The 14,493-nt window shown below is 37.4% G+C and overlaps 1 protein-coding gene across 1 annotated transcript in view; it reads left to right on the top strand.

Moving 5' to 3' along the window:
• Positions 1-14,493, top strand: part of Brr2 (U5 small nuclear ribonucleoprotein l(3)72Ab) — a 164,030-nt gene that overhangs the window by 99,093 nt on the left and 50,444 nt on the right. The window contains exons 15-18 of the mRNA XM_083143160.1: positions 373-483; positions 2,785-2,916; positions 7,616-7,845; positions 13,220-13,376. Of these exons, the coding sequence (XP_082999286.1) occupies positions 373-483; positions 2,785-2,916; positions 7,616-7,845; positions 13,220-13,376 (630 nt within the window). The remainder of the gene's footprint in view (positions 1-372; positions 484-2,784; positions 2,917-7,615; positions 7,846-13,219; positions 13,377-14,493) is intronic.

Here is a 14,493-nt window from a genome sequence, read left to right as displayed (position 1 = left end):
GTTTTACAATTCTTTCACTGTATTTATTGTTATCTTCATGGCATTTCTGTGATATTAATCAGATGAAAATAAAGATATTATTAAGGAACAAATGCAATTTTAAAAAGCACATGTGATTGTATTTTCATATGCTTGCACCAGTTAAATGAATGCTCTGTGGTGTAACAGTTTAAACCACGTTCTCCATTCTTTCTGTGATCTTATTTTCCCCCCACATCATAGTTTACTATCTTTGATACAGAAGCTACAAACTTAAATTCCTATATACGTATGTTTTTTGCAATGTGTATTAATTTCCTTCGACAAATCTAACCGTTTATAGTTACATTTCAAACTTTTTATGTAGTAATCACTGCCCTTCCTTTTGAACAGAACCAGGAACTGAGAGACCTGCTTCCATATGGTTTTGCAATCCATCATGCTGGCATGACAAGAGTGGACAGAACACTTGTGGAGGACTTATTCGCAGATAGACACATCCAGGTAATTGGCTTAGATTTTTTTTACTTCTGTTTCTTTGTTAGGTTTTGTCCGACTTTTTTGTGGAACAAGAATTTCCACTTTTCCATCTTGGAATCGATAGACTTTTCTTATTATATTTTGCGTGGGTTGTCTGCCTCTATATATCACAGTGATGATGATGAATGGTGATTACATTAAATTAGGATGTGTTGATCCACGGAGCTAGTAATTTGCACAATTTATTATTATTATTGATGTTATACATTGTGTCAGAGATATTTGAAAGTTATAAGAGTTTAAAATTTTTGAAACATATGTTTGATTAATTTAATCACTTTTCTACCTCAACCAGGAAGGCAGTTTGGAAGGTTGATGAAAACACAGTGCAACCCCACCTTTATTCCCAGATCAATTTTCTTACATTATGCATCCAGTCTTCATGGTTCAAGTGGAACAAAATGTTACATAATTTTCCAGGATTTTACATTTTCCTGTACATTTTAAGTTTTTCATATCATTTTTGTGGAAAACGTAGAGTCGAGGTTCTACTGTATATTCTATGGGATATTGGTCATGGGCTTAATTTGAGGGGGAGGATTTGGTTTATCTTCCTTGCTCTTCATTCACGTCTTCTGTGAAAATCGAAAACACAATGCATGTAAATTTGCCTTGAAAGGCTGTTTTAACAACTGGTAATCACCTTCCTAAATGGTTTGAACTATATTTTTAAGTGCGATGATGAGGATGAATGGTGAACTGATGTAATAGCTGACCTCCTGAAAACATTAAGAACTGGGATAGAATCTCAATATGTACCTTCTTTTGTCTTCTTGAGTTTTTAGATCAGTTTTAATCCTTCTTCATACATGGAAGAAAAGAATGAAATGTGAAATGGTTAAAACATGGTTAAAATGTTGTTAAAAATGCAAAGAACACTATATGAGACAATTTAAAAGTTCGTCTAGCTTTTGACTCCATCTCCGAGTAGTCATCATGGCCTGCCGAGAAGTAGTGAAGAAGACACGGTCGAGGTTCCAATGATGTTGCTTGCTCTGTCTGCCTGAAGCCTCAAAAAGTTTTTATAATGTCGTATGGTCAAAATGTATGAAAACTTGATGTCCTGATCTTTTCCTTGAAGCAATCAACTGTTTCCTGTATCAAGTTTCTTGTATTTTAACTAGGGGTGGTATTCTATCAGTATCAGCTGACATAGTTGTAATCATTGTATCAGTAAAATTACTGATAATTTTATCGATTCGATATACCTGTAAATATCTTAAAATATAGTGCACTAGGACATTGTTATCATTATTTATAGGGATGTGAAATTTTGACTGATGCAGTACTAATATAAAATTTACCGATACTGATAACCGATATTCTACCAATCCAATTTAAAATTCCAAATTGTCCTTGAAGAACCTGAATGAATATATTTACGGTACTTTTTAAAAAGTAGAGCATGGAGATTATACATAAAAATTAAAATAAAATGGCAGAATTTTGCACTAAATTATATGATATTTATAGATATATTGAATTGGTAAAATAATCAGTAATTTTACCAATAAACTGATACACCGATATGCTTATATCGGCTGATACCAATAGATTATCAATTAATCTGTCCGATTACAATTTTTTTGTGTAGAAAAACATATTCTACAAGCTGCTTTTGCTTGGCAGTCATCTTTTAACATAAATTTATTAAGTTGGTCAGTGAACCATTCAGGACCTTCAACGATTATTTGGAATTTTATATTGGATCGGTAGAATATCAGTAAATTTTATGTTTGTACTTTATCGGTATCAGCCGAAATTTCATAACCCATCCGTAATTTTAATCATATTTAATCCTTCCATACCTCATTCCACTACCACTCCCATCCCTGATGAAGGATTGAGGCTGATCTGAAAATTCGGAGAACAAAACAAAGTACTTGTGATTTTATCTCAGTTTTTAATATTTTGTAAAATACCACTTTTTTATGCTGAAGACAATTACACATGCATGCATTGCCAAGAATTTCAATCAATGATTCCCAGCACATTATACTAACCATATTGCAGAGATTGCCTATAAATTGGTTTCTACATGTGTTTCTCAGCATTGTGTTAGGAATTGTGAATGAAATATTGTGCAGAATATTTAATTTACTAAAATGATACTGGGTTATGTATTTACTTGTGAAGTAGACACTGTTTCAACATTACCTACTTAAAACCTGAGTACAGCAGTCTTTTAAAAGTGAAAACCAACAGTGCGTAATGAAAAACAAGTTACGGCAAGAAAAGCATTGATACTGGCTTTCTTTCTTTCAGGTGTTAGTGTCAACAGCTACACTGGCCTGGGGTGTAAATCTCCCAGCACATACTGTGATTATTAAGGGCACCCAAGTGTATAACCCAGAGAAAGGCCGTTGGGTGGAATTAGGTGCTTTGGATGTGTTGCAAGTAAGTGCAGAAGTTCAAATTCTTTGAGGACTCGAGCTCTCATAGATATACATACCTCTATTTGAGCACTCTGTGAGGAGCACCTGTAAAAAGAAAAATTGCAAGTTTCATATTCCATGGATGACATTATTACAATAGGGATAATTTGGTCAAAAGCAGACAAAATTTTCCATGGATGACATTATTACAATAGGGATAATTTGGTCAAAAGCAGACAAATTTGTAATGTTAGTTCCAAATAAATATTTAAGTTTTAATAAACAAACATACCATGTAATTAGAATTGTTGTATTTATTACCGTATTTCTTCGAATCGAAGATGCCATTGAATCTAAGGTGCACCTGAATTTTCGCCTCATTTTTTAAAAAAAAAAAAAAAATATCTTCCAATTTAAGGTGCAGGAATATGCACAAAGACGTTCATATTTTAACCTTTGCGGTGTTTATTTAAACATTTGTAGGGTACATGTTTATTTATTTACAAATACCTATACAGTACTTTACCTTGCAACATCAGTAACTTCTGTTTTTGCAATTTTTTGTTTATTTTTTTACTTCAGTAGATATTGAGAATTGAAAAGGTGAAAGACAGAGGTGTGTCTGAACAGGTTAAGACTTCTAATGAATACTCTCCAGTGAATTATGAGAACTATTTGAAATACCAGGTGGTGCAAAGGTCAGTTTACCCATACACAAATTCAAGTTTATACACAAAATTCAAGTATACATACAAAATACAAGTAGATACACAAAATTCCAGTTTCAGTGGGTTTGTTCAAAGTGTCCTCCATTGTTTGCAATACATTGTGTGCAACGATCAACAACAAAATTGCAAATACGATGCAGTAAACTTGTATCATTGTGTGCATCCAAATTTGCCGGTGATGATGAGTATACCATATCCTTAACAATTCCCCACAAAGCAAAATCGCATGGCATCATATCACAAGAACGCACAGGCCAGTTCAATGGTACCACGGCATCCACCCTTCAAATGTGTCATCTAGCAACAAACAACCACATTACAACAAGCCAGGGACTCAACTATCGACAAAAGAATAACGAGTGCACTGTTGCCAGTGTCACACGACAATGTTACCAACCTTATACCTAAAAAATATTACTTATCACAAGAAGTAATACTATTATGAATGTGCTTTTTTGGTAAACTGACTTTTGTGCCACCCTGTATGTCAAACTCATCTGGACATCCTGTGTATCAGCATACACTATCGTAATACTATTATGAATGTGCTTTTTTGCTAAACTGACTTTTGCGCCACCCTGTATGTCAAACTCATCTGGACATCCTGTATATCAGCATATCATCCATTGCTGAGAATAACCAAGTAGTCTATAATTAATTATAATACTAAAGATAACAATTAGGGCTGAGCCAATATCAATGCCGATGTATCGGTATTGGCCGATACAAGTGCTATTGGTATCAGAAAGTATCAGTTGGAATTCATCTACCAATACCAACCGATACTTTTCCGACGTACAGTCAACTCTCGATTCTACGACCCCGGGTATAACGACCCTCTCGAAGTAACAACCCTTTTCCCGGGAACCGTGAAAAATTTGGAAAAAAAAAGTTGAAAAATGGAAGGAAATCGGCCGAAAAATTTGTTGTTTTTTCCTCCACTCATTCCCTTTACGAGTGCTCTACCGCTCACAATTGGGTCTGAACTAAAAATAGACACCACCACACCATGCATGAGTGATATCCAATAGCACTTGACCTCTGCTCTCCCCTCCCTCAAGTGCACCAATGTTACCCCGCACCTGACGGCCGCTACCCAACGTGCCAGGCTTGCTCTTGGATACGCGAGAAAAGAAGATCAAATGTGCTTGGATGTTATTTTAATCGACTTGACTTGTTTCCTTGTCCTAAGAGCTGCTAAAAACTCGTGGAGGAGAGGGGAGCAGCCTGAAATGACTGCTGGACTTGTAGTCTTTGCCAATGTGTATGGCACGTCAAGCTCTTTCATCGATAAATACACCACCTTGAGAGATAAGATTGCAGGAATGTTCGAAAAAAACAGATGCGTGGCGCCTGGAAGTCTGGCCTATCTATCCAGCTCTGACCTAGAGTTCAGCAGGTTCCCGTGAGTGAGCAACTCTCGGCCTTGTAGCCGACAACTTCCGGTAACTGCTTTCATTCAAAACGTATTCTTTGTTCCCTGCAACACTTCATAAAAAAGCGAAACTTTTAGAGATAATCAAAACCACATAGGTGAACTAAAGATCGTAAACCCGCTTAATGCGTTGTCATCCAGGTTTCCACAAAAGTTTACTTCGATCTTACGTGCATCATAACTCCCGTTTCCCACTTCATGCATTTTCCTAATTGTGTCGATGTTGTAATATCTGCCAAAAAAGTGTTCCGTTGGCTGACTGACTTCTCCCTCTTTTCCTGTCAGCAAACGTAGGGTGGGGGGGGTGCGATGCAGATTGTTTCAGCCACGATTTTCTTGCTGATGCGGGCAACCAGTTCTGGATATATTCTTGAAACCATAGAACAAGTAAAAAAAAAGTGACCCAACTCCCTTTCCCCAGCTCATTCTCCGCCACTGGTGTGCACGGCAATGTTGATAATTGCAGAATTCAGGTTTTTTAAATTTTTTTTTATGCTGTTGTCTGCATAGGAAATATTGCCCGTATTATTGTCTGTTGCTTGGTAAAACGTAAAGCAGGGTCATTTCTTTCTTCTTTACACTACTGTTAAAAGTTCAGTCTTCGACAGTTGCGTTATCTTTAAAATGCTGGGATTTTTCTCTTCCGCCACCTGTTGCTCGAACTTCCAGCCGGCTCCTTGTTTTTACGATGCAGCTGGCGCCAGTGTTTTGTCTAGCGTCTGCAAAGCTCTTGCTTGCCGATAACAGCGATGACTCATCCAGCGTGAAGGAAAAAGTTATTGTTTTGAATCTCGCAAAGCTGTTTTGATTTGACGATAACGAAATTCGATCTCCAGAAAGGGAAAAAAGAGTTAAAATAACTTCATGTTCTGCACCTTCTGATAAGCAAATCTGTAAATTTAATTTGCATCCGCTTTTCTTCAAAACCATTCATGTGGAGAAAAAAAAAAGAGTTCAACGTAGGAATGGTCGCTGAGACCGATTAAAAAGACATTATTCAAGGGGAAAACGTTTGCAGGGGTGGGTGTTTAACATCGAGAATACTCCTAAATCCAACATTAAATCGTCGATTAACGTGAGAGTAAATAACTACCTACCATTTTGATATGTGAAAATGTGCAGTTTCATAAAGCTTGTTTTCATTTCATTTTATGCTGATGGGCTAATCGGGACTAAATAAACAGTTTAAAGTGAAATTCAATTCCAAACCTGAATGATTATCGACTGCCACGCTGTTTAATGACGTGTCCGCATTGGGTGAAAACAGATCGCAAGTTGCGCGTTTCCTTTTTCACGCTGGATTACAATGCAAGTCAAGGAAGGAGTTTGGACTGCTCCCTTGAATGGGGAAGGAGGGTGAATGAAGTTGGTTGAAGCAAAGAAAAGTGACTTTTTTTAACGATGTATTTTACACAGCCGAACCAGAATGAAAATTATAGCCCTGCCTTTATTTTTTTTTGTCTGGTACCTAGAAAGGTTGTGTTGTTTCTCCCGAGAGATCTAATCTTACCAGTTAATCTTGTAACAGACAATGCTCCAGTAAACCCGTATAAAATCCAACATTCATTCTGCCCGATTATATCCCGACTTTTGCTGGCACCAGTCTGACTGGTGTCAAGATTCTTAAGAGTTTCGCTTGCAATAAGCGAGAGATTGTTTTCCTTTCTATTGGTCTCAGTGCAAACGGGTTTCTCATGAACTAGAATTGTAAGAATTACCTGGAAAAGAAACGACTGTGCGCAATTGAAACAAAGTAACATTATTTTAAATTCTCGTTTGTGAAAATCACTTTTTCATGTTCTATTTTCCTTCTCACAACACGCATCCTGTGCATAACAGGTTGTATAACTACCAGGATAAATGGTGTTACCATCTCCTAGGCATCTTTGTGTCCGTTTGAGCTCCCTTTGAGCTGAAAATTGGTGCAAATTCCAATAACGACCCCTTCGAAATAACGACCCTTTTCCTGGGAACTGTGAAAGGTCGTAGAATCGAGAGTTGACTGTATTGGTATTTCACGGAGTCCGCAAAAATGCCTCACGACACTTTCGCGGAGTCTAATTATCCTGGAAATTATGCAATATTCAAACTTGCTTTATTTTGCACAAAAAACTAAAATTTGTGATTACATAATATCTATTTTCATATTCTGATGCAATTCTTGAATATTCGAAATCAAATTTCTTGGTAATTTGATGCATATAACTGGAGAAGAATACTTGCACACCAAAATTGAGCAATATTTTGAGCAAATTTTAATTATTGCAATTTTCAAGTATCGGTTTCTCTGTGAACCGGTATCGGTTCCAAGTGATATCGGCTCAGACCTAATAACAATAAATGTAATGCATTTGTGTTATTTTATCTGCTTTGCAGATTATTGTGTTAAGTTTGTAATTTTGAATTTCTAACATTATTATTAGTAAATAATATGAGCAAAATAAATTGTTGAAGTTGTATTACTTTCGTGTAAAATTGAAGAAAGATGTTGTAATGAAATCTAAACATGTATCATTAAGTGTTTTCACCTATTTACATATTGTTATCTCTTTTGGCAGATGTTAGGCAGAGCTGGTAGACCTCAGTATGACACCAAGGGTGAAGGTATTCTCATCACGAACCACAGTGAACTGCAGTATTACCTGTCTTTACTTAATCAGCAGCTACCAATCGAGTCCCAGTTGATGACCAAGCTCCCGGATATGCTGAATGCAGAGATTGTTTTGGGTACAATCCAGAATGTTCGAGATGCTGTCACGTGGGTGGGTTACACCTACTTGTATATTAGGTGAGTTATTTTTATTAAGCCTTATTCCCTTATAGGCATTTTGCATTTTATATATACATGTATATATATATATATATATATATATATGTAAATTTGTCAGTTATTGTTTTCCTGATTACTAGACCTCGGATTTTAGGTTTTAGGAAATAGCAAGTTACGTCAGCATTTCATTAAAAAAAGGCAACAATTAATGAAGTTCTATAGTGCCTAAAATAACCTATTTTGCTTGTTAGAACCTATTGTAGGTTTTTACACCAAAATCAAACCTTTTTTAAGTTCTTCATATATTTTTTAAGGTCTTACAGGAATTTTTTATATCACACAGAGATATTTGTTGTGTTTTGTGCCGAAAAAATTCAATGATTTTCTTATTTGAAACATACTCTCTGTCAATTTCCAATCCTCCAAGATTTTTGTGTTAAAGTAGAATCTCAGTTATATTTGTGTTGGGGGAACCGGGGATAAAAATTTTATATCCAGTAATTAACTCTTAACATTTTGTTGTATTAGGGGCTAGGAAAATTAAATATTATTAGGAATGGACTGATATTAAATTTTTTCCTAATCCTGATAAAATGTCGGTGTAAAATTTACCAGTACTGATAACAGTGTTCAACAAATTTTGACCAAAAGTTTGCAAATACCTTTAATTTTAGGTTTTTTACATTCATTTGAAGACTATTAGATGAAATATGAACATAAAAGGGAAAACTTACCAATAGTTTAAGAAATAGTGGCTCATAAAAATACAAATTTCATTACATAACAATACAGTCAACTCTCGATTCTACGACCCCGGATATAACAACCCTCTCGAAGTAATGACCCTTTTCCTGGGAACTGTGAAAAATTTGGAATAAAGTTGAAAAATTGAAGGAAATCGGCCGAAAAATGAACTTTTGCACTCGTTTTATTTGCATTCATTCCCTTCACGAGTGCCCTACAGCTCGCAAGTGGGTCTAATCTAAAAATAGGCACCACCACACCAAGCTTGAGTGATATCCAATAGCACTTGACCTCTACCCTCCCCTCCCCCAAGCACGCCAATGTTACCCTGCACTCGACGGCCACTACCCAACACGCTTGGCTTGTTTTGCCATTGTGATTTAGCTTGCTCTTGGATACGTGTGAGAAGAGAAGATCGAAAGTGCTTGGATGTTATTTTAAATCGATCTTGACTTGTTTCCTTGTCCTAAGAGCTGCTGACAACTGAATGGGCGGGACACCACCTTGAGAAATTAAGAGATAGGATCGCAATAATGTTCCAAAATACAGATGAGTGGTGCCTGGAAGTCTGGACCGTCTGTCCAGCTCTGACCTAGATTTCAGCAGGTCCCCGTGAGTGAGCAACTCTTGGCCTTGTAGCCGACAACGTCCGGTAATCGCTTTCATTCAAAGCGCGTTCTTTGTTCCCTGTAACACTTCATAAAAAAGCGAAACTGTTAGAGATAATCAACACCATACAGGCCAACTAAAGATCATCAACTTGCTTAATGATTTGTCATCCAAGCTTCTGCAAAAGTTTACTTCGATCTTACCTGCATCGTAACTCCCGTTTCCCACTTCATACACTTTCCTAACTGTGCCAATGTCATAATATTTGCCAGAAAAGTGTTCCGTTGGCTGAGTGACTTCCCTCTCTATTCCTCTCAGCAAAAGTGTAGGGGAGGGGGGGGGGGCGGTGATGACAATTGTTTCAGCCACGATTTTCTTGCTTGTGTGTGCACACAGATTTCAGGCAAGGGTGGAAGTGGTCTGCTCTTCTTTTCCTTTGACGTCTAAAATGGAGCAACAAGTTCTGGATACATTCTTGAAACCGAACAAAAAAAAGCATAGTGTAAGTATAATAATAATAAAAAAAAAGTGCATCCCTTCCCGGCTCATTCTCCGCCACTGGTGTGCACGGCAATGTGATAATTGCAAAATTCAGGTCCTATTTTTTCTTTTAATGCTATTTACTGCATAGGAAATATGGCCCATATTATTGTCTGTTGCATAGTAAAACGTAAAGCAAGGGTCATTTCTTTCTTCATCACACTGCTGATGAAAGTTCAGTCTTCGACAGTTGCGTTATCTTAAAATGCTGAGGATTTTCTCTTCGACCACCTGTTGCTCGAACTTCCAGCCGGTCTCCTTGTTTTTAGTTAGCACCAGTGTTTTGACTAGCAAAACTATCACTTGCCGATAACAGCAATGACTCATCCAGCGCAAAGCAAAAAGTCATTGTTTTGAATCTCGCAAAGCTGTTCTGATTTGAAGATAACGAAATTCGATCTCCAGAAAGAAAAAAAACAGAGTTAAAACAATTTCATGTTCTGCGCCTTCTGATAAGCAAAACTGTAAATTTTATTTTGCATCTGACAAGAATAAACTTCCTCAACACTCGGAGTGTATTGGAAGGAAATGCACACAATATAATCGCAACTTTTCTCCAGGACCATTCATGTGGGAGAAAAAGAAAGTGCTCATTGTAGGAATGGACGCTGAGACCTATTTAAAGTAACATTATTCAAGGGGAAAATGTTTGGAGGAGCGGATGTTTGACATCGAGAATACTCCTAAATCCAACATTAAATCGTCGATTAACGTGAGAGTAAGTAACGATCTACCATTTTGATATCTCAAAATGAGCAGTTTCATAAAGCTTGTTTTGAGTTCATTTTATGCTGATGGGCTAATCGGGAGTAAATATACAATTTTAAAGTGAAATCCAATTCCAAACCCAAATGATTATAGACTGCGATGCTGTTTAATGATGTGTCCTAAAATACACATTGGGTGAAAACAGATCGCAAGTTGTGTGTTTCCTTTTACATGCTGGATTACAATGCAAGTCGAGAAAGGAGTTTGGACTGCTCCCTTCAATGGGGGAGGGGGTGACTATGAAGTTTGTTGAAGCAAAGAAAACGTGACTTTTTTTTAGACGTATTTTACACAGCCGAACCAGAATGAAATTTACAGCCCCCTCCTTTTTTTTCTAGAAATGTGTCGTTTCTCCCGAGAGATCTTATATTACCAGTTAATCTTGTAACAGATAATGCTCCAGTAGACCCATAAAAAATCCAACATTCATTCTGCCCGATTATCTCCCGACTTTTGCTGGCGCCAGTGTGACTGGTGTCAAGAATCTTCAAGTTTCACTTGCAATAAGCGAGAGATTGTTTTCCTTTCCATAGGTCTCAGTGCAAACAGGTTTCTCATGGACTAGAATTATAAGAATTTCGGGAAAGAACAACGATTGTACACAATTGAAAGAGAATAACATTATTTGAAATCCTTTTTTTGTGAAAACTTTTTCATGTTCTATTTTCCTTCTCACAACATGCATCAAAGCATAACAGGTTGCATAACTACCAGGATAAATTGTGTTACCGTCTCCTAGGCATCTTTTTGTCCATTTGAGCTCTGTTTAAGCTGAAAATTGATGGAAATTTTAATAACGACCCCTTCGAAAAAAAAACGACCCTTTTCCCGGGAACTGTGAAAGGTCGTTGTATCGAGAGTTGACTGTATATTCTGGTAAAATGTTAAGACAGTAATTCATAGATACAGGTAAGACCCATCATTGTTTTGAATTATCCAATTATATTTTTTTAAAAAATTAAAAGGAAAAAAACGTTTTTTTCTTGCATGCCATTTGAGATTGATTAGAAAATATCCAATCCATAAAAAGTGGACTTAAAACAAAAACTCAAATCCATGATGACATGATGCATTTTGTATTTTACAGTGAGTCAGAAGAAAAATCCATATGGTCCTTAACTGTTAAATCAAACCTTCATTTTTCCTGTAAAACATATGTACAGTGCCCACAAATCCACAAATTTTTAGTTTGCTTCCCAATTTTGTTTGATTATCTGGAAGGCATTAGTATTACTTACGTGAAATTTAGAAGATTTCGTACTTCCGCGTTGCACAATTTAATGGTTCAATCCTATTAATTTCGAAGATCCACTGTCTTCATTCACAAAAGGGTACGGCGTTTGAAGCGGAGATGGTATCGCGTCACTACATTGTTTGTTCCCGGGCGGCGGTGGTTGCGATTTTTCCTGTTCGGCAGCACTGGCACGCGCATCTTGGTTTGCGTCGTCTGCTTCCTGTTGTCCGGTGGCGTTGTCAGTTGGGGGGTGGGGGGCTGGGCCGTGTTGCTCGGTAATGTGCCGTTCCTGTTCCCCGCGTGGCTGGGGGGGGGGGTCGAGTATGTGCATAGCATCTTTTCTTTTTCAGGTCGGGGATCTTTCTGAGGACAGGGTGCCAAGTTGGGTGCGCTTGTCCATTGTCCAGGTTTAGTGCTGGTTTCTGCTGGATGATGGCATAGGTTTCTTTGATGGTGTTTTCTATGCCTACAAATGTTCAGTTTATTTCCCAATTATTAATACATTGTTTGCAGTGGCGTGGCGTGACTTTTTCAAAAGTGTTACCGGCTATCAGTACGACAATTATGCCTGCTAGACGTTATCACACCCCCTCCCCGGTAAATAAAACATGTCTTCGAGCTAGATATTTGTTCTTTTTGGTCTTGTTTTGCAATCAGCACAGTGATTTAGCCACAAACACTCCTAGAAAGAACTACCACTCATGAGACAGTTACGGCGAAAATCCAATGAATAGTGGTAGACCCTTGTCAATTCTCCATCTGCCGCTGTTTCTTTGCAATGAGGTGCGAAGGGGAAGAAGAAGAACCACACTTTTCTCGGGTCAGTTTGACGTTTGTGTGGTGAGCACTGAGCATACGACAGAATTCCGATCCTTTGTGGAAGGGAAGCGCAGCTGTACGTACTACTGTTGCCAACTTAGTATTTTGGAGCAAGGTTTGTCCAAATACGAATCACACCAAGGAACTATATTTTCGTCTATTACCTAACTGGTCTCAGTTGTAGTTCAATCCAGCCTTGGCTCTGCAGTCTACTCTGGTTGCTTCACAGAAATTGTATTCCTATTTTAGGAGGGATTTAGCTCTTTTCTGTCAATCCGATGTGACAACACTGGCTGCTCTGGTAGGTATGAACGGCAACAGGGCCCCTTAACAGGCATATGAATAACCCCATAGCACACTATGCCTCAAAGCCGTTCCCCGCTCTTTCCTTGCATTGGTGCCCTCTTCTCCCTTTTTGCCTCTTCAGGGTAACGGAACGGCCTCCCTCTTCGCTTCTGTCGGCTGCAGAAAAAATGTTCCAGGCAATATCTACTCGACGGCAACGGTGTCCATTAACGTATTTAACAATGTTGTCATTTTATTGAAACAACTTTTTAATTCTTGATATTTTGCTGTTACGTGGGGTAACACCGGCTACATGCCTCAGATTGTTTGTAATAATATTCCAATATGCTACTACACTAATTTACACTTATTATAAATAATTTTTGTTTGTAGGATGCTTCGGTCGCCAAACCTGTATGGGATTTCCCATGATCGTATGAAGGAAGACATGTTGCTGGAACAGTATAGAGCAGACATAATCCACACAGCTGCTCTTCATCTTGATAGGAGTGGACTTGTCAAGTATGACAGGAAGACAGGTCACTTCCAGGTGAGTGAGTAAGAAATTAAGGGATCACGAATTTGTGAAACATTCTTATTGATTAGACACAAGGCACATAGTGGTTGGGATTCCACTTTAAATTGTAGGTAGCCTTACTGTGCATAAAGTGGACTTAAAAACATCAACTCAATCAAATTAATTAGACTTTCATGAAATGTCATTGTTAATACTGATGCATTCATGTAAGTGCAGCGAGCAATTTTTTTTTCAATATCTGCAAACAACACTTTCGGCTTCAACTTGTATTCTCCAGGAACACTTCTTTTTTATATTCAGTTGAACTGTGATGTTACTTTCCCTGATTTTACATTCTCCTTCATTATTCATTCAATCAATTCAATTCAAAAGAGCATAATGTTAGATTTTACATTCTCCCACACAGTTTATCCTCTTTGTCCCCTACAAACGTAAGCTCAAGATACCACTTCTGTGAAAATACAGTGATTGGTATGATTGCCAATGTATATCAAGTTTTACCTATAACACTGGTCTACAAATGTTCATGAACTTTCTGCTTATGTATATTTTTCAGTCTTATTTTCATAATTTGGACCAGCTGAACACGAATATGGCATTGAAACTGGTTTTGCTGTAATGTCAGTTTTTCGGATAATATGGGTCGTTTATGATTTCTTATTCAAAGTGCAATGTGTAGCCTATATGTCATATGTATTATGTAGAAAAACAAAATTACAAACACAGTACAGTCAGTACCCAGTAAATTACGTATATAATGAACAGTATAACAATGAAAAATAGCTAAAGCAATACAATGAAATGAACTGAATACATTAATATTACACATCAGTCCCTTAATTTAGTTCATCATATGTAACAACATGCTCAAGAGTGAATATTTGTTGTTCGTTGTCTTTTTTGGGAAACACTCCCTTCCTCTTCGTCACGAACTAATCCCCAAATGTAATCACCCATCATGGCACAGTCCCATCTTCCCTGGTATCTGCCTTCCATGAATTGAATGTCCTTTTGAAAGTGTTCGCCGTGTTTTTCGCTTATCTCTCCCAAATTCTGCCAAAAGAAATCAAGATGTGAATGAAGCATGTGTAATTTTACAGACATTCTACAGCCCAGTGCTAAAGCAATA

This window comes from Lepisma saccharinum, chromosome 21 (genome assembly GCF_977018435.1).
Source record: "Lepisma saccharinum chromosome 21, izLepSacc3.1, whole genome shotgun sequence".
In the NCBI taxonomy this organism is placed as follows: domain Eukaryota; kingdom Metazoa; phylum Arthropoda; class Insecta; order Zygentoma; family Lepismatidae; genus Lepisma; species Lepisma saccharinum.
The sequence above is the reverse complement of the archived record's forward strand: the minus strand, read 5'-3'. Positions and strand labels throughout refer to the sequence as shown.